The following is a 23,241-nucleotide window of genomic DNA, read 5'->3' on the forward strand; positions in this document are numbered from 1 at the left end:
ACCTGGGTTTAAACAAACATCTTCTCATTTCAAAAGGGAAAAGCTCAGTTTATATAGGGAAAGAATAGCAAAGTATTTGTTTTACCTCCTCGAATATTATAGGCTGGAGTTTACCTTCAGATTGTCATAGAGAGGAATCAATATATCCCCATATGCATCGGAGTCACGTCTTTCACAGTCATTTTAGAGCTTGTTTCTACCATAAGACATCACAGAGTTAAGCATTGTTATAGAACGCTTTAGGTAATCTGGATACGTTTTATGTATTTATTTCAAAATATAAAGCAAACAATAGATTTCCTTTTTGCCCTTTTATTTAACAAAGGGTATATGATACCCTCACTCAATTCGAGCCCTGGTTTTAGTCAAACACACCAAGCCCTTCCCAGACACGGGTATTTAATCAGTGCATACGACAGTGTTGGAGTATTTGGCTATAACGACATCGATGGATAGGATAATTGTGTCTGTCGAACAGGTGTGTTTACTACTTATTTTTTGGAAGATGAAGAAATAAGCTCCAATTATATTTAACCTCTGCATCGGAGAGTTACAATGTTGATGTCATTATGCACCCTACTACCTATAGTAGGAAAACAAGTTTCTCATTAATAATATCCCACCTGTTAAAAAAATCAATCAATCAAATGTATTTATAAAGCCCTTTTTACATCAGCCGATGTCACAAAGTGCTGTACAGAAACCTAGCCTAAACCCCCAAACAGCAAGCAATGCAGATGTAGAAGCACAGTGGCTAGGAAAAACTCCCTGAAAGGCCAGAACCTAGGAAGAAACCTAGAGAGGAACCAGGCTCTGAGGGATGGCCAGTCCTCTTCTGGGTAGAGATTATAACAAAACATGGCCAAGATGTTCAAACGTTCATAGATGACAAGCGGGTCAGATAATCACAGTGGTTGTTTTGGGTGCAACAGGAAAGCACCTCAGGAGTAAATGTCAGTTGGATTTTCATAGCCGATCAATCAGAGTTAGAGACAGCAGGTGCGGTAGAGAGAGAGTCCAAAACAGCACGTCCGGGACAAGGTAGCACGTCCAGTGAACAGGTCAGGCTTCCATAGCCACAGGCAGAACAGTTGAAACTGGAGCAGCAGCATGACCAGGTGGACTGGGGACAGCAAGGAGTCATCAGGCCAGGTAGTCCTGAGGCATGGTCCTCAGGCTCAGGTTCTCCGAATGAAAAGAGAGAAAAGAGAGAGAGAGAATTAGAGGGAGCATACTTAAATTCACACAGGACACCGGAAGAGACAGGAGAAATACTCCAGATATAACAGACTGACCCTAGCCCCCTGACACATAAACTATTGCAGCATAAATACTGGAGGCTGAGACAGGAGCGGTCGGGAGACACTGTGGCCCTGTCCGACGATACCCCCGGACAGGGCCAAACAGGTAGGATATAACCCCAACCACTTTGCCAAAGCACAGCCCCATACCACTAGAGGGATATCTTCAACCACCAACCCACTACCCTGAGACAAGGCCGAGTATAGCCCACAAAGATCTCCCCCACGGCACGACCCCGAGGGTGGCGCCAACCCGGACCAGATCACGTCAGTGACTCAGCCTCCGTAATAGGGTTAGAGGCAGAGAATCCCAGTGGAGCGAGGGTAACCGGCCAGGCAGAGACAGCAAGGGTGGTTCGACGCTCCAGTGCCCTTCCTTTCACCTTCACACCCCTGGGCCAGACTACACTCAATCATAGGATCTGCTGAAAATCTGCTGAGTCTCCAATAAAGACTTAAAGGTTGAGACAGAGTCTGGGTCTCTCACATGGATAGGCAGACCATTCTATAAAAATTGAGCTCTATGGGAGAAAGCTCTGCCTCCAGCTGTTTGCTTAGAAATTCTAGGGACAATAAGGACGCCTGGGTCTTGTGACCATAGCATATGTGTAGGTATGTACAGCAGGACCAAATCGGAACGATAGGTAGGAGCAAGCCCATGTAATGCTTTGTTGGTTAGCAGTAAAAGTTTATTTAGTGCTTTATCCGGGTAGCAGGAGAGTAGAGCATTGCAGTAGTCTAATCTACAAGTGACAAAAGCATGGATTAATTTTTCTGCATCATTTTTGCACAGAAAGTTTTGGATTTTTGCAATGTTACAAAGATGGAAAAAAGCTGTCCTTGAAATATTCTTGATATGTTTGTCAAAAGAAAGATCAGGGTCCAGAGTAACACAGAGGTTCTTCACAGTTTTATTTGAGATGACTGTACAACCAGCAAGATTAATTGTCAGATCCAACAGATCTCTTTGTTTCTTGGGACCTAGAACTAGCATCTCTGTTTTGTCCGCGTTTAAAAGTAAAACATTTGCCGCTATCCACTTCCTTATGTCTGAAATACAGGCTTCCAGGGAGAGCAATTTTGGGGCTTCACCATGTTTCATCGAAATGTACAGTTGTGTATCGTCCCCATAGCAGTGGTAGTTAATATTATGTTTCCAAATGACATCACCAAGAGGTAAAATAAATAGTGAAAACAATAGTGGACCTAAAACAAAACCTTGAGGAATACTGACATTTACAGTTGATTTGTCAGAAGACAAACCATCCACAGAGACAAACTGATATCTTTCCGACAGATAAAATCTAAACCAGGCCAGAACTTGTCAGTATAGACCAATTTGGGTTTCCCATCTTTCCAAAATTTCTATAAGCATTTCTCTACGGCTTGCCATGCTTTCCACCTGGCTACCCCTACCCCGGTCAACTGCCCGGCACCCTCCACAGCCAAAGCCCCCACCATTTCCCCTTCACCCACATCCAGATAGCAGATGTTCTGAAAGAGCTGCAAAATCTGGACCCCTACAAATCAGCCGGGCTAGACAATCTGGACCCTTTCTTTCTAAAATTATCTGCCGAAATTGTTGCAACCCCTATTACTAGCCTGTTCAACCTCTCTTTCATATCGTCTGAGATTCCCAAAGATTGGAAAGCTGCCGCGGTCATCCCCCTCTTCAAAGGGGGTGACACTCTAGACCCAAACTGCTACAGACCTATATCTATCCTACCCTGTCTTTCTAAGGTCTTTGAATGCCAAGTTAACAAACAGATTACCGACCATTTCGAATCCCACCGTACCTTATTAAGCACCTCCAATCCAAAATTAAATCTAGAATCGGCTTCCTATATCGCAACAAAGCATCCTTCACTCATGCTGCCAAACATACCCTCGTAAAACTGACCATCCTACCGATCCTCGACTTCGGTGATGTCATCTATAAAATTGCCTCCAGCACTCTACTCAACAAACTGGATGCAGTCTATTACAGTGCCATCCGTTTTGTCACCAAAGCCCCATACACTACCCACCATTGAGGCCTGTACGCTCTCATTGGTTGGCCCTCGCTTCATACTCGTCGCCAAACCCACTGGCTACAAGTTATCTACAAGTCTCTGCTAGGTAAAGCCCAGCCTTATCTCAGCTCATTGGTCACCATAGCAGCACCCACTCGTAGCACGCGCTCCAGCAGGTATATCTCACTGGTCACCCCCAAAGCCAATTCCTCCTTTGGTCGTCTTTCCTTCCAGTTCTCTGCTGCCAATGACTGGAACGAACTGCAAAGATCTCTAAAGCTGGAGACTCTTATCTCCCTCACAAGCTTTAAGCGCCAGCTGTCAGGGCAGCTCACAGATCACTGCACCTGTACACAGCCCATCTATCTACCTACCTCATCCCCATACTGTATTTATTTATTTATCTTGCTCCTTTGCACCATCTACTTGAACATTCATCTTCTGCACATCTACCATTCTCGTGTTTAATTGCTATATTGTGATTACTTTGCCACCATGGCCTATTTATTGCCTTAACTCCCTTATCTTACCTAATTGGCACTCACTGTATATAGACTTTTTGTTTCCTTTTGTTCTACTGTATTATTGATTATGTTTTGTTTATTCCATGTGTAACTCTGTGTTGTTGTATGTGTCGAATTGCTATGCTTTATCTTGGCCAGGTCACAGTTGCAAATGAGAACATGTTCTCAACTAGCCTACCTGGTTAAATAAAGTTGAACAAATAAATGAAAAAAAAATAAAAAGAATGTTGTGATCGATGGTATCAAAAGCATCACTAAGGTCTAGGAGCACGAGGACAGATGCAGAGCTTTGGTCTGACACCATTAAAAGGTAATTTACCACCTTCACGAGTGCAGTCTCAGTGCTATGATGGCATGACCCCATATCACACATGGCGTGACCCCATAATTGTTAACACTTTTATATAACATATTTAACATATATTTGAATATTTCTGTGGAACTGTAAAACAGAGTAAGATCATTTGAGCTTTGGAAACAACTGCTTTCATAAATGCATGGTGGGCCTAGTTTCGCTGGAGTTGTGTAAAATAAGTTTTATGTCAATGACCCAGCCTTAACGAATTTCGCTTATTTACATATCGAATTTGATTGCCCAACACCAGTTTCAACATTTATTTATTTTTCGTCTCCACCTAGAGTGGCCGCTTTCCTCTGCTGTGGTGCTGATTGTGTTTTCCCTCGGTAACTGTACATGGTCCTGAAATCAAATCATCTGATTTTGCTTGGACACCAGCCTGATCTCCAGCTCCACCTCTGGAAACTATCTAGGTGGTCATGTGACTTCTCCTGCGAGCTGAGGAGGTGGCACAGATTCTTCCAGTCCCTGGTTCCATCCCTGACCAGTGCAGATTTGCACTCGTGTGAAAACATTTTGCAGCAAAACAGAAGGCTGCATCGTTTTGCTTGGAATAGACAAGCCTGGTCTCTCCCCATTCGCCATCCTCCTGTTGTAGTGGGCCACAGAAAACTTTCATTGTCCCTCATCTCTTGGGAAATTCCCCTCCTTAATCCTGATGTGGCCCAGCCTGCACTAACATATCCCTTAAAGATCCATTCCTATATTTTGGCCACTCACTGGGATCTTTTTTGTTGTTTGTCTATGAGTTCGGATTTAGCAGCAGCACCACCACTGTCATCTGGGACGGGGAGCGACGAATCTGAGTCTGGGTCCAAGATAGTAGGGTCTTCGCCAACATTGTTTGGAGGTGTGGCTAGGCCTGGTGCGACCACCTGTTCTAGTCCAGCCAGAGAGCTTTAATCATTGGTGGAAGTGCATGGGTCCGACTCCTCCGGTTTGCCTTCTTCGCAGCTAGGATCAGCGAACTGGGGCTCGTCGTTCTCGGCGAATGAATGGCCTGTCCTCGTAGGCTTGTCATTCTCCACACCAGCTGATGGTCATTGCTGCACGCTGATCAATTTCACCAGCGAATTTTTCTTTGGTTTGAGATTGTGCCTCTTTTGTCATTGTTTTAAAAAAAATATTCGCGTCCTGATAGTTTAGTAGCAAATTGTTTCAAATCTCTATAGATTACTTTTAGCTAAAACAATATCCACTAGTAGTAGCTAGCTAACGTTAACAAGCGAGGTTAGGCTACTGCCTTAATTAATCACTAATCGTTTTCGTCACACACACACAAACAAACTTAATAAAAATACAATAATTTAATTGGCAGATTCATTTTTATTAATGTTTCATAATTGGATAATCCCATATAAACACACACATCACCATAGTTACCAAGGATATTGGGAGTGATATCCTGTCGAGAGAAGTGGGAATGGGGTTGGGGCGGGAACTGCAGCATGGCTTTTTAAAATGTTATTTAAACTTGCTTTAAAAAAAGATGTATGCACACAACAAATACAAAAACATATAAATATACAAAGAAGAGTACATAAACCTAACAGTATTACATATCAAGATTCATTTTCAATTTGTTAAATACTTTTATGGTGCTTATTGCTTTTTTGTTTTTACATTTACTGATCATTTCAAAATAATATTTAAATTCTATCTTATTTATTTTATTTATTTATTTCACCTTTATTTAACCAGGTAAGCAAGTTGAGAACAAGTTCTCATTTACAATTGCGACCTGGCCAAGATAAAGCAAAGCAGTTCGACAGATACAACGACACAGAGTTACACATGGAGTAAAACAAACATACAGTCAATAATGTAACATTGTGTGTTCTAATAAATTCTGGATAATCATATAATTGTCCATCATTATTCAATAATTGTTTAACCCAGATAATGTTGTTGTCAAACCAGTTCTGGAAAATAAAGACTTGTTTTTGTATTTATGTCTTTATTATTCCAGATTGTATACCTATGTGGGGGAAAATTGTGTTTGTAGAAGTACTTGTTTATGAAAGTTTGCACGCTTAATTAGGATTTTACCCATATTAAAGTTGCATTTGAGTAAGAATTCTAGACCAGCAATCTGTTGGAATATTCAATTAGGCATGATATTCCAAATGCAATCTTTATTTCTTAAATAGTTTTGTATCCATTTAATCTTAAAGATTATATTAGAGGTTTTAATATCCAGAGAATTCAACCCTCCCTCACCCTGGGTGCTACATGTGACCGCTTGTCTTAAATAATGAGGTTTATTCCTCCATATGAAGTTAAATAATTTAGTATCAACCATTTTAGTTACTGACAGAGGAACATCTAATGCAAGGGAGGTATAAACTAATCTGGACAGACCTTCAGATTGTGATAAAAGTACTCGTCCAGATAAAGACAGATCTCTTAATAACCAGGAGTTAAATCTCTTTCCAATTTTCTCTACAATAGGAGAGAAATTTAAGTTGGCTCTTTCTTTCCGATCTTTGCTAACTTTAATACCAATATATGTTATCACATCTTTTACAGGGATATTACATACTGAGTTTAAGTCATATCTTTTCAACACAAATAATTCACATTTCCTAATATTCAGAGATAAACCTGATACATGTGAGAAGGCATTAATACACTCAATAGACTTCATTATGATAAAAAAAAGGTGGTGTCGTCAGCCAATTGTGAACATTTTATCTCTTTGTCTTGTATCTGAATACCCCTAAAACTAGCCTTATTTATATGATGTGCCATAACTTGTCTGACCAATAAAAATAAGAAAGGAGAAATTGGGCATCCTTGTTTAATTCCACGTCTAATGTCGAATCTTTGTGAAGTTCCATGGGATAATTTAACAGAGCTGTTATTAATATTGTAAAGTGTCTTAATTACACTTTGAAAATACTGATCAAAACCAAAAAATCAAATTCTAAAAGAAAATAATGTTCAACTGTATCAAATGACATGTAAAAGTCTAAAAATCAAATAAAGCTATCTTCCATAATGTGCTCATTGTCGTCTATCAAGTTCAATACTAGTCGAACCGCAGCAAGGCTATGAGCTGGTGGCGCGGGAGGGCGGCAGCCAAATTGTCAAAATGCCGCCCCAAATTGAAGTGCCGCTATAGTCTTGCTTAATGGGAGGTCCGGCCCTGCTAATAGGCCACAACCAGATGGTTGTTTAGATTGGCTCATGACGATGAAGTTGCACATTTAAAAAGTATACTGAACAAAAATATAAACACGTGTTGGACCCATGTTTCATGAGCTGAAAGAAAACATCCAAGAAAGCATGAAAAGCTTATTTATCTCATTTTTTTGTGCAAAAATGTGTTTACATCCCTGTTGGTGAGTGTTTCTCCTTTCCCAAGATAATCCATTCACCTGACAGGTGTGGCATATCAAGAAACTGATTAAACAGCATGATCATTACACAGATGCACCTTGTGCTGGGGGACAATAAAAGGCCACTCTAAAAAGAGGAGTTTTGTCACACAACGCCACAGATGTCTCAAGTTTTGAAGGAGTGTGCAATTGAAATGATGAATGCAGAAATGTCCACCAGAGCTATTGGGAGAGAATTCAATGTTAATTTCTCTACCATAAACATTGTTTTAAAGAACTTGGCAGTACATCCAACCGGCCTCCCAACAGCAGACCACGTGTAACCACACCAGCCCAGAACTTCCACATCCGACTTCTTCACCTGCGGGATGGTCTGAGACGAGCCACCCAGACATCTGATGAAACGGTGGGTTTGCACAACCAAAGAATTTCTGCACAAACTGTCAGAAACCATCTCAAGGAAGCTCATCTGCATGCTTGTCATCCTCACCAGGGTCTTGACCTGACTGCAGATTGGCATCATAACCGATCTCAGTGGGCAAATGCTCACCTTCGAAGTGTGCTCTTCACAGATAAAGCCTGGTTTCAACTGTACTGGGCAGCTGGTGTGTACGAGAGGTTTGCTTAGACTACCCCATGGTAGCAGTGGGGTTATGGTATTGGCAGGCATAAGCTGTGCATTTTTGTCCCCGTCTATATAGCATACAACAAACACAAGCACATTTTATTAATGGCAATTTGAATGTACAGAGATACCGTGACATGATCCTGAGGCCCATTGCTGTGCCATTCATTCGCCGCCATCACCTCACGTTTGATCATGGTAATACATGGCCCCATGTCGCAAGGATGTGTACACAATTCCTAGAAGCTGAAAATGTCCCAGTTCTTCCATGGCCTGCATACTCAACAGAAATGTCACCCATTTGGCATGTTTGGGCTGCTCTGGATCACCCTGTACGACAGCGTGTTCCAGTTCCCGCCAAAATCCAGAATCTTCGCACAGCCATTGAAGAGTGGGACAACAATACAAAGACCACAACAGTCTGATCAACTCTAAGCGAAGATGTGTCACACTGCATGAGGCAAATGGTGGTCACACCAGATACTGACTGGTTTTCTGATCCACAGCACTAAAAAAAATAAAGGTGTCCTCGACTAAGAGATGCATTTCTTTATTCCCAGTCATGTGAAATCTATTCATTAGGGTCTAATTTATTATTATTAAGCTAATTTCCTTATATGAACTATAACTCAGTAAAGTCTAAGAAAACACCAGACATTTCTTTTGCAATACTCTTGTTATCTTGTTCTTGAGTTCCAGAAATTTAACATCACATTTTACTCAGTTTTGTTCACTCCACCCTACTATATTCAATGTAGTGCTTTGACACATTTAGTGGCTATTTTTTTAATTCCAAAATTAATTGTTTTTCTTAAAACAACTGCCATGGATTGCCATGATTGTCCCATTATATTATACAATTTGCCCCAGTCTATATAACATTCAAATATAGAATTTCAAATGGCAAAAAAAATAAACAACTAAAATTGTAGATCCATTTCTCTACATTGTACTTTAAGGCTCCTTTAACACATACTTTCAACATAGACATGGAATACAAAAATCAACATAGAAAAAGCATAACTGTATATTGAAGTGTACATGAATAGAAATAAATCTAATAAAAACATTGAGGACAAATTATTTTCTGTTTCTGGGAAAAGTAAAACAGTTCTTTCCTCCTCCATGACAATATGTCATGTCCATGTTAGGTCATTCTTTTGCATTGTGTTGATGAATGTTGTAATGAATTCAAGGCACTCCATCAAGTCTATTCTTGCGTTGCTGTTATCTTATCCTGGTAAAGAGGTTTAAAACGGACACCGATTCCTGAATAAAAAGAGGAAAAAGTTCATTTAAAAATCACAGGACAACAAGAAAGTAAAACATAGACAAGTACTGTAATTTAAGAGCAGATTTGAGTGTAGTGTGTACTGTACACAAATGTGAAAAATCAACTCCGCTTTAGCACCTTTGTTGACCGTGTTTTACTAAAGAGATTCCAGAAGCGTAGTGTTTCATCACCAGCCCCTGTGACAATGGCCTCACCATCAGGAGACATTGCCTTCATAGTGCAGGGGATAGACAATATCAGAACATTAGGAAAAGCTAGGAGGTTAGGAACATCAAAACAAGACAATGTTACTTTACCAGGTAGAGTACCCTGTACGAGTGTCCGGTAAGCTTGGCTACTTGACTGAGTGCAGGATATTTCCACACCAGGATCTGATTCTGAGAGTAACCATGTGTGCTGACCTATAGAAAAGGGAGAGTGCCACCAGACCATCAAAGTGCCATCAAGGTTTAAATAACATTATAGGATCACCATCACAACACTGAGTGGTACATACCAGTTCATTGGCATGTTTCGACCATGCCAGGTTGCAGACCTGCGAGCCTGTGTCCATGCACTGCAGTGGCTGTGCGGTGAGCGTGTTCCAGAAGCGAATGCAGCGGTCAGCCGTTCCTCCCCCAGACGCCAGCAGCCCGTGCTGGTGGGGGGACCAGGCGATGGCTTTGACTGCAGCTAGGTGATCCGTGTACTGCTGCATTGGTGCCGTACTAGAGTGGTTCCACACAAGCAGCTGAGAGAAATGCAGGCCATAACCAGAACAGACATACATGGTTGGTGAGGTTGTTATGTTGTAAACTTAGCTAATCAATGTTAAAAGCCATATCTAAGGGATATGGACACAGAGTCATGATATATTCTGTTATACCTTATTGTCGTTGCCCCCAGAGGCAAGCAGCTGGTGGTCTGTACTCCACTTCAGACCACATACTTCCTGCCGGTGACCCTGCAACTGACGGTCAGACTGGAGAGGTGGTGTGCGAATGTCCCTCTGCAGGATCATACGGTCTCGACTACCTGATGACAACTGGTCTGCGTTCCATGCCAGTGCACCTGTGGAAGATAAGACATGGGAATGGTGAGGGAGAGACCAATGAAATGAACAACTAGTATGCTACATCTATAACAGGGAATTTCCACTGAGTGCTCACCAACTCTAGCAGTGTGACCCTCTAGTGTAAAGAGCTTTTTGCCAGCTGCTGCATCCCAGATCTGTACGTAGCCTTTGTGAGTCCCCACCGCAACATGATTGCCCTGAATCAGAAATGCACAGCATTGGAGTCAGGAAACCACACACACAAAAAACAGCTAGAGCAAGTAAAAAGTGTTATGGTGGGATTTACAAACGGCAGATATAGAGTTTAACTCACTCTCTCTGACCAGCCCACGGACGTAACAGAATTTCCCTCCACTGATAAGTCACACAGACGAGTTACCTGGAAAGACAAATCAATGCTCTCTGAGGGTTTGTATAGAAATGAACACCATGTGGAATGAGAGGCTAATTAAATCATATGCACATGTATTTGTCACACAAGCAGTACCTGGCTGGTGCAGGCACTCCAGAGATAGACGCATGTGCCTAAGCCAACACTCAGCACATTTAAAGCAGACCAGTCCACAAGGTTGAGGTAGAAGTCATCCTGTAGTTCTGGAGCATCCAAGACCTTGAATGGGATCTTTGAGATTTTACGAGTCTGCTTCCTGGGTGACCGTAGCAACTTCTGACTGCACAGAAAGAAAACAAACCAAATGAAAAAACATTGATTTGAAGTTAACAGTAACCACCCTGCATCTTTACAGAGACACCAATTTATGAATTTACCTTTTGCTACTGACAGGTGACAATGAGTAGGGAGAGATGCCATTGTCCTCATCTGTTGTGCTCCTAGCACTGAGTGAGTACTGCACATAAAGGAAAAGAGTTGGGTCAGACCTTGCTCCAGAATAACTTCATGTAGCTTGGAAACAAATTAGATTCTTACACTGAAGAGACTCCTCTTTTCCGGCGTGGATGGCTGCAACCGTCTGTCCTCTGTCTGGGGGTCCTGAACTTTGTCAATGCCTGCTCCGAGCAGCTCATTTTTCAGCAAAGCCGAGTAGGCCAGCCCATCTGCTAATACAGAACCACAGTTACATTAACTACTATAATGTATGCCGTTCTTAAATGTTAGTAATTTCATCCGATGTGGCATAGTTTGTCATTTAACTTACCTTTGCTGCTATCAGATGTCACATCCTTTGTTTTTCTATTCGGACTTGGTGATTTCTCATTCTCCTAAAAAGACAGATCACATACACATTTCTCAATAAGCTGACTAAATGTATCAATAAAATAATCTATAGTGAGGTAATGTATTATAATTGATAGGGTATTAAAGAGGTTTAAGTGACATATACATTGATTCTGTGGAAGTTGATGTTCCAGTTGGCCCCTGCACGGGATGGGATGAACCTGTCACCATGCTTGCTGGGAGAGGACATCGGGGAGTTGTTGGGCGTCAGGTTTCGCATCACCTCGGTCACCTTCTGTACAATGACAACGTGTAAAATAATGACTAATAATGAATCATGACAAGTAAATGGTGAACCAACAAGTGCCAGTGCCCTTTTAAAATAACATTGTTCTAATAGTATTTCATCACTGCGCCACTTTGGTTAGGTGAGACACACCTTCCTTTTAATAACCCTTCAGACATGTTCCCAGTAATATAATAAAAGCGAGAGTGGCATGATAATTAATACTTACAATGGGGCTGGTGTTTTCGTTCTGAATGTTGATCTGCCGAAGCAGGCGACGCTGATACTCTTGGTCCATAGTAGTGGTAGTGCCTCGCTGGCTGGATCTTGATTGGAAAGCCACAGTTAAAAGAGCAGTCCACTGCTGGACCTGATCCTCTGCACTTTAGATGCCATGTATTTTTTTTACCAAGTTAACAGAAACAACACCACCAAAGAAACGAGGGTTCAGTCTACGTCGATGACATTTCACTAAACCACAGATAGCTAGCTAACTTCACTAAAGTCCGGAAGAATAGACAGGGAGCCTTCCCGTCTGCTTGGTAACGTTAGCAAACTAAGCTAACTCTGATAAGCTACCAAATACCAAACACATTGCCTTGGACACGGAAGTAAATATTTTTAAATCGAGTGCAGGTGTCAGGACACACCAGTATATATTTTTTAAAATCTTATTCACGAGCAACTGAAGAGCAATAATGTAGAATGAAAGAAGTAAAAGTTATGTGTGCTAGCTTGTTAGCTGGCTAGCATAAAATGTTACTGACCAAATTGCAATGCATTGTGGGAAATGCTTACGTAGCTAAGCTGTTCAAATCAAAACACTGAACAGTCACACGTTGCCAGAGGAGAAGAATACTGCTGCAACTAGCTAACGTCTGTTTGGTGAATTCTGAAAACGCACATAAGCTATGTCGTTAGGTTAGCTAATCAACGTAACTACTTCCTTTGCTAACAGTATACACAGGTTAGCTAGCAAGCAAATAGTTTATCTAAAAAAAATACTCATAACCAGAGCCATCTATGTGTCTTAATAAATGGCTGTGCTGAGCCATGGAGAGTTCTATGAAGAAAGCTGTTGTGGAACGGAGGTCGAGGCTTCTGTATCTGTCCATGAGGCGTAGAGAGAAGATTAGAAAAGCCATCATGGATAAACGGATGGAAATCCAACGGCATATCAGACATCGAATGTATATCCTCAACAAAATGAAGAGGCTTGCACATACAGTAAGTAACAATTTCATGTGGAATCAACCTGACATAAGGTAAAGTGACTATCAAGAGAACACATGCAGTATTTCAAAGACAAAATCAAATATCCTAGGAGATTCAAACATCCCAACTTTTAACAGTTTTTCAATTAGTAAAAAGTGGCAATTCAAATATCCATAACTGCTATCTTTTCTTTTAGTTTCAGCCACCACCAAGCTCACCTTCAAGACCATCCTCCCCCTCAAGACCCTCACCCATGAGACATTACTCACCTGCAGAGCCTAAATCAGACTGGTGGGAGAGGGTTGTGACTAAGGAGTTCCATCCTCAAGACTGGCTCAACACATTCCATCTGACCAAGGACACATTTGACCAACTCTGTGACCAGCTCAGACCGGAAGTAAAATACCCTACCTGTCATGTCTCTCTGGAGAAACGCGTGGCAATGGTTATATTACGGTTGGCCACCAACTTGGACTATCTCTCTATTGGTGACCTACTTGGCACGAGCAGCACCACAGTAATCAAATGTGTACGAGACGTATGCAATATCATTGTGACAGTGCTGAAGCCACTCTTCATTCATCAGCCAAGTGAACAGGAGCTGGAGGAAATTGCTGCTGCGTTCAACACACAGTGGGGTTTCCCTCATTGTGTGGGTATCATTGATTCCCTTCACATTTCTGTGAAATCTCAAAGCCAAACCAGTGACGGCTGGAACAGCAAAGGATGGCCCTCCACGGTGGTGCAGGGAGTTGTGAATGGACATGGTCACTTCTGGGACATCCGTGTAGGCTTTTCAGGCAGCACTGATGATGCAACCATACTGCAGGGCTCTGAACTATGGATGTTGGCGAGAGAAGGGGGACTGTCACCAAAGACACCTCACAAACTCATGGGCCAACCTCTTGGCTTTGTGTTGTTGGGTGATGCAGCCTTCCCTTTGCAGACCTGGCTGCTCAAATGTTATCCAGAGTCACCTCAACTAACACCTCAGCAACGTGCATTTAATACTCAGCTAAGCTATGCACGGACCCCTATTGAGGGTACCTTTCGTCGCCTGAAAGCCCGCTGGCAGTGTTTAAAGCGCAACAACAGCAATGCTGCCCTGATCCCTGTGATGACTCAGGCATGCTGCATTCTACATAATATGTGTGAGATGAATAATGATCCCTTTATGGAGAAGTGGCTTGAAGAGTCGAGCCAAAGCCTTTCCCAGCCGTGTGACCTAGCTCCTGCATGTCTGGATGACTCCAATGGCGAGGCAGTGAGGTCTTTGCTATGTGATTACCTTCATCAGCTACCAGAATCACAGAAGCAGGGCAGTACACATACAGCGCCACCTGACCTGGCAGACTCTTGCCCTGTCACACTGAGTGTGCTGAAGCAGTCAACATATTAACTACACTAGACTGACAATGTTTATCTGTTACATCTATAATCCTACTTTTCAAATGCATTGAAAAGTGATGTATGTATATTATGGACAGTATGTGCATGTCTGCCATGAAGCATCCATATCTAATTTTTTTATATAAAATATGGTTACTTGTTGTTTCCTAACTGACTCAAAGCCCAGAAATGTGAAAACGTTTCTATAAAACTGACCCCTGAAGTATGACTTGAACAGCACTGATTGACAAAGACACTATTTACAGGAAACAATTAACATTTTAATACAGTCAACCTACAAAAATGTATAGAAAAAGCAGTTGGTCTAGATGCATATGGAGAAGAATGATCCATGAGGTTGTGGAGTCAGTTACTCAGAGTGGCTTGCTGCATGATCACAGAACACATACTCAGCATCTGCAGGTACTCATCTGCACCATCCACTAAACACTTGTCGACCACCTGAAAAATGAAACAAATCAATAAGTCACTACTACTGTAAAATAAGATGAACATCAATGTGGCAGTTATGCCATTGTGAAACACCTACTGCCATCTTTTCCGTGATGGCAGACTTCTGCTTGTCATTCAGCTCTTCCTCTATGATGGCTTCGTGTAGCTGGTTGATGATCTGTGTGGCAGCATAGCCCTCATCTACCATGTTCTGTAAGTGGCAGAATGGCCGGGTGATTAGTCTGACAGAAAGCTGCTACATTAAAAGTGTCACGCAGTTAGATTTTCGATCCCTATGTAATGAAGCTGCAATAAAAAGTGAATGTGCATACCCGAACAGCAATCTCTAGTTTTTCAAATGTTCCCTTGTAACAGATTTTGAGCAAATTGTCAATCATCTTGGGAGGAACAACCTTAGAGAGAAATATCAGCAAAGTTGGATACCTCTTGACTAGACTGCAGTACATAAAACAGGCAACTATTGTTGATGAGTGAAATACAATAAAAGCACTCACCCCAGCTATCTCTACGACCGCACTCTCCGTGATCTCATTATCTGCGTTCAGCCGTGCAGCACTTTGAAGAAAGGTTATGGCTTTTCTAAGATCCCCTTCTGAAACCTTCACCAACGCTGCAATACCCTGCAGGAAAACAGAATGGAAGATGATTTTTATTAGCTTTTATTTAACAAGGGGGAAAACACATTGAGACCTAGGTCTCATTTGCAAATGTGCCCTGGGAACAATACAGACAATTAAATTATACACATTCATTATACACAATAACAATTTTAAAAAAGAAATAGCAAATATTATATACAGAAAAACATAACACATTTATCAATATAAAAATCCCTTTCTCCTAAACTGACCCAGAGACGACACCACATCCAAATGAAAAGTTACTTGGGAGATTATTCCACATGATAGGGGCCTGATAGGAAAAGACAGATTTACCCAGCTCTGTGGATACATGTGGAGTCTCCAGCATTAACCAACCTTGTGATCTAGTGTTGTAATAAAGAGTTTCTATATTTCCACAATGATGTGAAGTCAATTGTAGTTTCAGTTAGGCTTTATAAACAAAAACAGAATAATGAAGTGACCTACGTGTTTTTAGCAAGGTCCAACCAACTTTATGATAAAAACATCCAACAGTCAAAACTGTTTGATGTTACAAAATGAAGTGTTTATTTTATTTCACCTTTATTTAACCAGGTAGGCTAGTTGAGAACAAGTTCTCATTTACAACTGCGACCTGGCCAAGAATAAAGCAAAGCAGTTCGACACATATAGCAACATAGTTACACATGGAATAAACAAACATGCAGCAAAGTAATTACAATATACCAATTAAACACTGGAGTGATTGATGTGCAGAAGATGAATGTGCAAGTACTGGGGTGCAAAGGAGCAAGATAAATAAATACAGTATGGGGATGAGGTAATTGGATGGGCTGTGTACAGGTGCAGTGATCTGTGAGCTGCTCTGACACCTGGTGCTTAAAGCTAGTGAGGGAGATATGAGTCTCCAGCTTCAATGATTTTTGCAGTTAGTTCCAGTCATTGGCAGCAGAGTACTGGAAGGAAAGGTGGCCAAAGTAGGAATTGGCTTTGGGGGTGACCAGTTTTTTAGCGCGTGCTGCTATGGTGACCAGTGAGCTGAGATAAGGCGGGGCTTTACCTTTGGTGACAAAACAGATGGCACTGTGATAGACTGCATCCAGTTTGTTGAGTAGAGTGTTGGAGGTTATTTTATAGATGTCATCACCGAAGTCGAGGATCGGTAGGATGGTCAGTTTTACGAGGGTATGTTTGGCAGCACGAGTGAAGAATGCTTTCTTGCGATATAGGAAGCCGATTCTAGATTTAATTTTGGATTGGAGATGCTTAATATGAGTCTGGAAGGAGAATTTACAGTCTAACCAGACACCAAGGTATTTGTAGTTAATCACATATTCTAAGTCAGAACCGTCCAGAGTAGTAATGCCTGACGGGCAAGCAGGTGCGGGCAGCGATCAGTTGAAGAGCATGCATTTAAGAGCAGTTGGAGGCAACAGAAGGAGAGTTGCATGGCCATGAAGCACGTCTAGAGGTTCGTTAACACAGTGTCCAAAGAAGGGCCAGAAGTATACAGAATGGTGTCGTCTGCATAGAGGTGGATCAAAGAATCACCAGCAGCAAGAGCAACATCATTGATGTATACAGAGAAGAGTCAGCCTGAGAATTGAACCCTGTGGCACCCCCATAGAGACTGCCAGAGGTCCAGACAACAGGCCCTCCGATTTGACAAACGGAACTCTGTCTGAGAAGTAGTTGGTGAACCAGGCGAGGTAGTCATTTGAGAAACCAAGGCTATTGAGTCTGCCGATAAGAATGTGGTGATTGACAGAGTCGAAAGCCTTTGCCAGGTCGATGAATACAGCTGCACAGTAATGTCTCTTATCGATGGCGGTTAAGATATCGTTTAGGACCTTGAGCGTGGCTGAGGTGCACCCATGACCAGCTCTGAAACCAGATTGCATAGCGGAGAAGGTATGTGGGATTCGAAATGGTCTGTAATCTGTTTGTTAACTTGGCTTTCGAAGACCTTAGAAAGGCAGGGTAGGATAGATATAGGTTTGTAATGGTTTGGGTCTAGTGTCCCCAGCTTTGAAGAGGTGGATGATCGCGGCAGCTTTCCAATCTTTGGGAATCTCAGACGATACGACAGAGAGGTTGAACCGGCTAGTAATAGGGGTTGCAACAATTTCGGCAGATAATTTTAGAAAGAGAGGGTCCAGATTGTCTAGCCCGGCTGATTTGTAGGGGTCCAGATTTTGCCGCTCTTTCAGAACATCAGCTATCTGGATTTGGGTGAAGGAGAAATGGGGAGGCTGGGCGAGATGCTGTGGGGGGTGCCGGGCAGTTGACCAGGGTTGGGATAGCCAGGTGGCAAGCATGACCAGCCGTAGAAAAATGCTTATTGAAATGATCAATTATAGTGGATTTATCAGGGGTGACAGTGTTTCCTAGCCTCAGTGCAGTGGGCAGCTGGGAGGAGGTGCTCTTATTCTCCATGAATTTTAGTGTCCCAGAACTTTTTGGAGTTTGTGCTACATGATGCAAATTTCTGTTTGAAAAAGCTAGCCTTAGCTTTCCTAACTGCCTGTTTATTTTGGTTCCTAACTTCCCTGAAAAGCTGCATATCATAGGGGCTATTCGATGCTAATGCAGTACGCCACAGGATGTTTTTGTGCTGGTCAAGGGCAGTCAGGTCTGGAGTGAACCAAGGGCTATATCCGTTCCTGGTTCTACATTTTTTGAAAGGAGCATGCTTATTTAAGATGGTGAGGAAGGTACTTTTAAAGAATAACCAGGCCTCCTCTACTGACGGGATGAGGTCAATATCATTCCAGGATACCCGGGTCAGGTCGATTAGAAAGGCCTGCTCGCTGAAGTGTTTTAGGGAGCGTTTGACAGTGATGAGGGGTGATCGTTTGACCGCAGACCCATTACGGATGCAGGCAATGAGGCAGTGATCGCTGAGATCTTGGTTGAAAACAGCAGAGGTGTATTTGGAGGACAAGTTGGTGAGGATGATATCTATGAGGGTGCCTGTGTTTACGGATTTGGGGTTGTACCTGGTAGGTTCATTGATAATTTGTGTGAGATTAAGGGCATCAAGCTTAGATTGTAGGATGGCCGGGGTGTTAAGCATGTTCCAGTTTAGGTCACCTAGCAGCACGAGCTCTGAAGATAGTTGGGGGGCAATCAATTCACATATGGTGTCCAGGGCGGTCTATAGCAAGCGGCAACGGTGAGAGACTTGTTTCTGTGTGCTATGATAAATTGTGTCCAAAGGGCTTCTGGTAGCTGCATTCATGTATATAATATATCCATAATCTATAACAGAAATACTGTAAGTGTTGACTGAATATTTGTTGTCTACTATTTAATGAAATGCAAGTCCTATTCCTATGGAAGAAGCCCAACTAATTCTTAATTTCTTGACTAATTCCTCAACATGCTTTTTAAAAGATAGCTTTACCTCAATCCAGATGCCCAGATATTTATAGGCGGGGACACGATCAATTGGGGCACCATCTAACATACTTATGTGTAAAACATCAGTTACATTACATGATTTGGAAAATAACATGTACTTGGTTTTAACAATATTTAGTTACAACTTCTCGTCAACCAAGGCCTTCTGCAAGGTAGTAAAAGCAGATTGAGGAGTTAGAGCCTGAGCTGCCGTAGGGGCAGTAGTTTATACAACAGTGTACGCAGATGACCGTTACAGTTTTGTACAGATAGACAAATGCCGCTAATACAAATAGTGAAAAGAACTGGACCAAGAATCGAACCCTGTGTGACACCTTTTGTTATGTCTAGAAATCCTGACTTAACCCCATCAGTAAGTATACACTGTTCTGTCTTTTAAATCATTCTCAAACCAGCTGCAAGCAGTCCGGTCTAAGCCAATCATAGAGTTTCTGAATAAGTAAGGTGTGATCCACAGTGTCGAATGCCTTGGACAGGTCAATGAATAAGGCAGCAGTGTTTCTTCGTATCTAAACAATTTATGACATAATTTAAAACCATAGAAGTAGTAGAGATGATACTATGACCTGGTCTGAACCTGGACTGTTTTACACTCAGAAAAGATGTAGCAGTTAAAAGGGATCCAGCTGAGTATTAATCAATGATTCCAGAATTTTTTCTAAAAAAAGAGAGTTTGGTAAGGGGAAGATAATTATTTAGATCACTCAGGTTGCCACTTTTATGTAGAGGAAGCACATGGGCTGCCTTCCAAACTCTAGGGATAGTACCAAATATAATTGTAAAACAATGATGATGCAGTGTGTACAGTTGTAATCGTTACCTCCTTTGAGTACTTGAGATTCTCCTTGTCACAGATATCCAGCAGGCGCTCTTCTTGGACCTGATTTGCTAGAGGTTTGAAGCGGAATTTGGAGCATCTGGATGTCAAGGGCTCAATAATCCTGGAAATAAAACCACAGCCAATTTAAATTGGCTTAGCTACATATTTAACATTTATTACATAATATTGTAAAGTGTCTCAAAGTGTTTGTAATGTTATGTAAAAAAAAAAATACAACTTATAGATTTCATATTCTAGAGTGCCTCTTGGAATACGAAGCCCAATTGACCTGCTGACGTAGTTGCAGATGAGACAGAAGCGGGTGGTCCGGGACTCCTTCTCCATGGTGCGTCTGAGAGCAGCCTGAGCAGCATTGGTCATTGAGTCAGCCTCATCCAGGATGATGATCTTAAAGGGTGGGCATGGTTTCCCACTGTCAGAGGTAAGGAATGGAAAGAGGCTTTAATATCCTAATTTAACATGAACAATATGCTGACTGTTATAGGGGGTAAGGAATGTACATCTATTATATGATCTGATTTGTTGTGTAGATTGAGCTTGCTACATGTGTGTTTGGGGGGTGTGTGCATGTAATGAAGGTTAAGGAAACTGGTACTTGCTCAGTGCGGTGGCCTGCTACAGTCAGCTGGGCAAATCTCTTGACTTTCTCTCTCACCACCTGAATCCCTCTCTCATCGGAGGCGTTCAGCTCCAGCACTCTCTGTCGGTACAGCTCTGGCCTGTGGAAAGAAACGGAAACTGAAAACTTACTGTGGTGTAGACAAGCACTGGAACCCACAAACGCAGATCTGCATCAGTTGGGAGTTGGAATGCAGTAATCTGGAAAGCTGGTGAGTCACTCTCACCCATAAAGTTCCCTGGCTGCAGCCAGGATGGTGGAGGTCTTTCCTGTTCCAGGTGGTCCATAGAACAGCAGATTGGGGAGCTGTAACAGAAATCATGTAATATTCAAACAGAATCCCAGGCAGACAGTATTTACCCTAAGCATATAAAGTCACTACTCGTGGAATTGAAGAAGCTACTTACATCAGCGCCCTCTATAGTCTTCTTCAGGACAGCAACCACCTCCTCTTGAAACGCCACGTCTTCCATACATTTTGGTCTACTTTAAACAGCCAAACAAGGGTTTTCAGTGAGGTTGATCAAATTAATGCAGGGTTTTCTTTCTGACTAAACATATTAAGCCACTTTAATTATCACCAAGATATTTGTCTGCAACTCCCGAATAGCATTTCTATTATTTGGGTGTCTGTAATTACATTCTAAGAATGAAGATTCTCAAGGGCTTATACTACAGCCGCAGAGAAATTGAACTTACTATTTCTCTACCCAGGGGACAGATTTCTGCTTCTTCTCTCCACTGGTACCTTTCTCTTTCACAGGTCTGGTGCCTTGAGTTGATGTTCCTTTCAAAAACGCCTGCATGGCTCTTCCTTGAAAATAGGATTTAGAAAACAGATCACTGCCCATTAGTCACTGAGTCATACTTGACTGTCTTGAGTGTCAAAAAGAGGGTGACGTTCACCTCTTTCTTTGACAAACTAGCTAACGTTAGCTGGCTAAACAATAACAACCACCATTTAGCTAGCTCGCAGAACAGTTAGCAAGTAGCAACAGTGCTCAGTAGCTAGCTGTATAGCTTTGGTAATAAGAATTAACTTACCCAAAGTTGAATGAAACCAGACTTTACAGTTAACTCACACCGTTTAAAATAATTAGGAATATGTAGCTAGATAAAATACGTTGACATTCGGAATGTGTAATCTGTTGACATGTGTGGTTGATTTCCCGCCCTGACGGTTGTCACTAGTTACCATAGCCACAAAATTAGAACGATGTCTAAAACCCCGCCTATTTATAAAATGTATCTTCTTAAAATCAGACCCTAGGCGTAACCCTAACCTTAACTGAACGGCTAACCTTATGCCTAACATTACATTAAGATCAAAAAGCATTTTTCTTTTATTTTCATTTTTTTTTTACAACACAGCCAATGTTGACTTTGTGGCTGTTGTAACTAGCGACAACCCGCCCTGATGGAGAAGATGCGACGCCTTCTTCCGCCTACGATATATTTTCCTCCAATCAGAGAGTTGAGCGACGGTAACGTTTTAATATTCAAGGAGTCTTCTCTTCATCCGTCCCCTCATCTAGGGAGGTAGTTCATGTTGTACTACTATCGAATGATGTATTTAAAATAACATGGTGATTAAAAAAGTACAATTATGCCATGGCATTGTTTAATACTCGTTTCTTATTGGCTTGAAGGGCATTCTAGAGCGTGCATAATTTTCTTATGACACACGGTATATCGGCACGGTAGAATTTGTCTTTAATTCATACTTACATCTTTTAAAAGCAAAAGTCGAGTTGAAAACATGATTGGTATTGTTGAATTCGATTATCATAATAGAAAGCTAGGACTGATGGTTTGGTTGGCTAAATTAGCAAGTCTGTTTGATTACCACAGCAACTATTGTAGCTATCTATTAAACTTGCTAGCTACTTCAGATGTTGAACACATTTCTACTGGCAAATGAATGAACATATTTCTAGTGGCAAAGGTGTTGAATTATAGCCATGGTATAAAAGGGATAATGATCAACTCGGGGCTCAATGTTTTCTCTGGAAAATAACGCAACTCCTTGGAAGGTAATTTCAACTCAGTTATTACATCGTCATGGGAAACACCTTTGACGTCCTTCAACATTATTTTCCATAGAACGCATAGCCACTCGTTGATTATCCCTTACACATTTTCATTTTGTATGCCTCATCACCAGTCACGACCAGCTGTCAGTTATTCATGATTGTCGCCTGAGGTAATGGAGTGACCATTTCTATTTCTATGGGAGTGACATTGGGGGCGCAGATGTCAATGGGGCGGCTGCTCTATGCTCGTCTCCTAGGCAATCGCCACGGTCCCAAGGGCAATGGCGTGTGGTAAGAAGATAATGCTCTTGGCTTGCATGTTTGCTTTCATCAAAATGTGGGACAGAGTAGTAGAGGGATGGGTTGACCTTATTGTATTGAATCATGCTTTCTTGCATGACATTACACTATTAATACTATCTGTATTAATACAGCCAGTGATGGGGAAGCTACTTTGAAAATATAGGTTACCAAGCTACCGTGTTATTTCACAATGGAAGAAGTTAAGCTACACCAAAGCTACCCTAAAGAAAAATGTTGTTTACTTAGCTAAAGTTGATTCAAACTGTTTTTGCCCAGTGAGTAGTTCCAATAGTTAGCTACACCACCACAATTGAGTTAAACTACGATCAAGCTAATGCAAAAGGTAGTTTAATTACCTGTTTTATTTTTG

General features: G+C 41.7%; 3 protein-coding genes across 8 annotated transcripts; 1 reads left to right on the plus strand and 2 right to left on the minus strand.

Annotated features, from left to right (window-relative positions):
- Positions 1-8,695: 8,695 nt before the first annotated feature.
- LOC115108443 (fizzy-related protein homolog) lies at positions 8,696-12,761 on the minus strand. 4 transcript variants are annotated; one of them, XM_029632770.2, is made up of 13 exons: positions 12,202-12,761; positions 11,853-11,981; positions 11,667-11,730; positions 11,438-11,565; positions 11,278-11,357; positions 10,997-11,180; positions 10,823-10,888; positions 10,604-10,706; positions 10,321-10,505; positions 9,952-10,185; positions 9,752-9,856; positions 9,573-9,665; positions 8,696-9,430 (listed from the first exon to the last, which is right to left on the minus strand). In XM_029632770.2, exons 1-13 carry the CDS (start codon positions 12,268-12,270, stop codon positions 9,389-9,391), a joined length of 1,482 nt encoding a protein of 493 aa, XP_029488630.2. In that variant the 5' UTR covers positions 12,271-12,761; the 3' UTR covers positions 8,696-9,388. The 4 variants fall into 4 exon arrangements, with proteins under 4 accessions (XP_029488630.2, XP_029488631.2, XP_029488628.2 ...); XM_029632771.2 differs by having other exon boundaries at positions 9,764-9,856; positions 11,438-11,568; XM_029632768.2 differs by having other exon boundaries at positions 11,438-11,568; positions 12,202-12,760.
- Positions 12,762-12,788: 27 nt separating this feature from the next.
- On the plus strand, positions 12,789-15,366 carry LOC115108444 (uncharacterized). The gene is made up of 2 exons (XM_029632773.2): positions 12,789-13,199; positions 13,384-15,366. The coding sequence occupies exons 1-2, from the start codon at positions 13,026-13,028 to the stop codon at positions 14,584-14,586; spliced, it is 1,377 nt and encodes a 458-aa protein (XP_029488633.1). The 5' UTR covers positions 12,789-13,025; the 3' UTR covers positions 14,587-15,366.
- On the minus strand, positions 14,836-21,857 carry LOC115108445 (replication factor C subunit 4-like). 3 transcript variants are annotated; one of them, XM_029632775.2, is made up of 11 exons: positions 21,580-21,857; positions 21,235-21,345; positions 20,943-21,021; positions 20,762-20,841; positions 20,516-20,635; positions 20,185-20,328; positions 19,896-20,016; positions 15,545-15,670; positions 15,362-15,442; positions 15,127-15,240; positions 14,836-15,038 (listed from the first exon to the last, which is right to left on the minus strand). In XM_029632775.2, the coding sequence occupies exons 2-11, from the start codon at positions 21,339-21,341 to the stop codon at positions 14,943-14,945; spliced, it is 1,068 nt and encodes a 355-aa protein (XP_029488635.1). In that variant the 5' UTR covers positions 21,342-21,345; positions 21,580-21,857; the 3' UTR covers positions 14,836-14,942. The 3 variants fall into 3 exon arrangements, with proteins under 3 accessions (XP_029488635.1, XP_029488634.1, XP_029488636.1); XM_029632774.2 differs by having other exon boundaries at positions 21,235-21,349; positions 21,580-21,854; XM_029632776.2 differs by lacking the exon at positions 21,580-21,857 and having other exon boundaries at positions 20,943-21,018; positions 21,235-21,323.
- Positions 21,858-23,241: the final 1,384 nt, after the last annotated feature.

Source organism: Oncorhynchus nerka, linkage group LG24, assembly GCF_034236695.1.
Source record: "Oncorhynchus nerka isolate Pitt River linkage group LG24, Oner_Uvic_2.0, whole genome shotgun sequence".
NCBI classification, from domain to species: domain Eukaryota; kingdom Metazoa; phylum Chordata; class Actinopteri; order Salmoniformes; family Salmonidae; genus Oncorhynchus; species Oncorhynchus nerka.

What these genes read in the sequence shown, in the direction of transcription:
- LOC115108443 (XM_029632768.2), bottom strand. Translation starts at nt 12,270, where the DNA reads ATGGACCAAGAGTATCAGCGTCGCCTGCTTCGGCAGATCAACATTCAG. An exon ending in TCAACTTCCACAGAATCAAT is followed by an intron (nt 11,731 to 11,852) that starts GTATATGTCACT and finishes CTGTCTTTTTAG; the next exon opens with GAGAATGAGAAATCACCAAG. An exon ending in CGAAACATGCCAATGAACTG is followed by an intron (nt 9,857 to 9,951) that starts GTATGTACCACT and finishes CCTTTTCTATAG; the next exon opens with GTCAGCACACATGGTTACTC.
- LOC115108444 (XM_029632773.2), top strand. Translation starts at nt 13,026, where the DNA reads ATGGAGAGTTCTATGAAGAAAGCTGTTGTGGAACGGAGGTCGAGGCTT. An exon ending in TGAAGAGGCTTGCACATACA is followed by an intron (nt 13,200 to 13,383) that starts GTAAGTAACAAT and finishes CTTTTCTTTTAG; the next exon opens with TTTCAGCCACCACCAAGCTC.
- LOC115108445 (XM_029632775.2), bottom strand. Translation starts at nt 21,341, where the DNA reads ATGCAGGCGTTTTTGAAAGGAACATCAACTCAAGGCACCAGACCTGTG. An exon ending in AGACTATAGAGGGCGCTGAT is followed by an intron (nt 20,842 to 20,942) that starts GTAAGTAGCTTC and finishes TTTCTGTTACAG; the next exon opens with CTCCCCAATCTGCTGTTCTA. An exon ending in GTAGCAGGCCACCGCACTGA is followed by an intron (nt 20,329 to 20,515) that starts GCAAGTACCAGT and finishes TACCTCTGACAG; the next exon opens with TGGGAAACCATGCCCACCCT.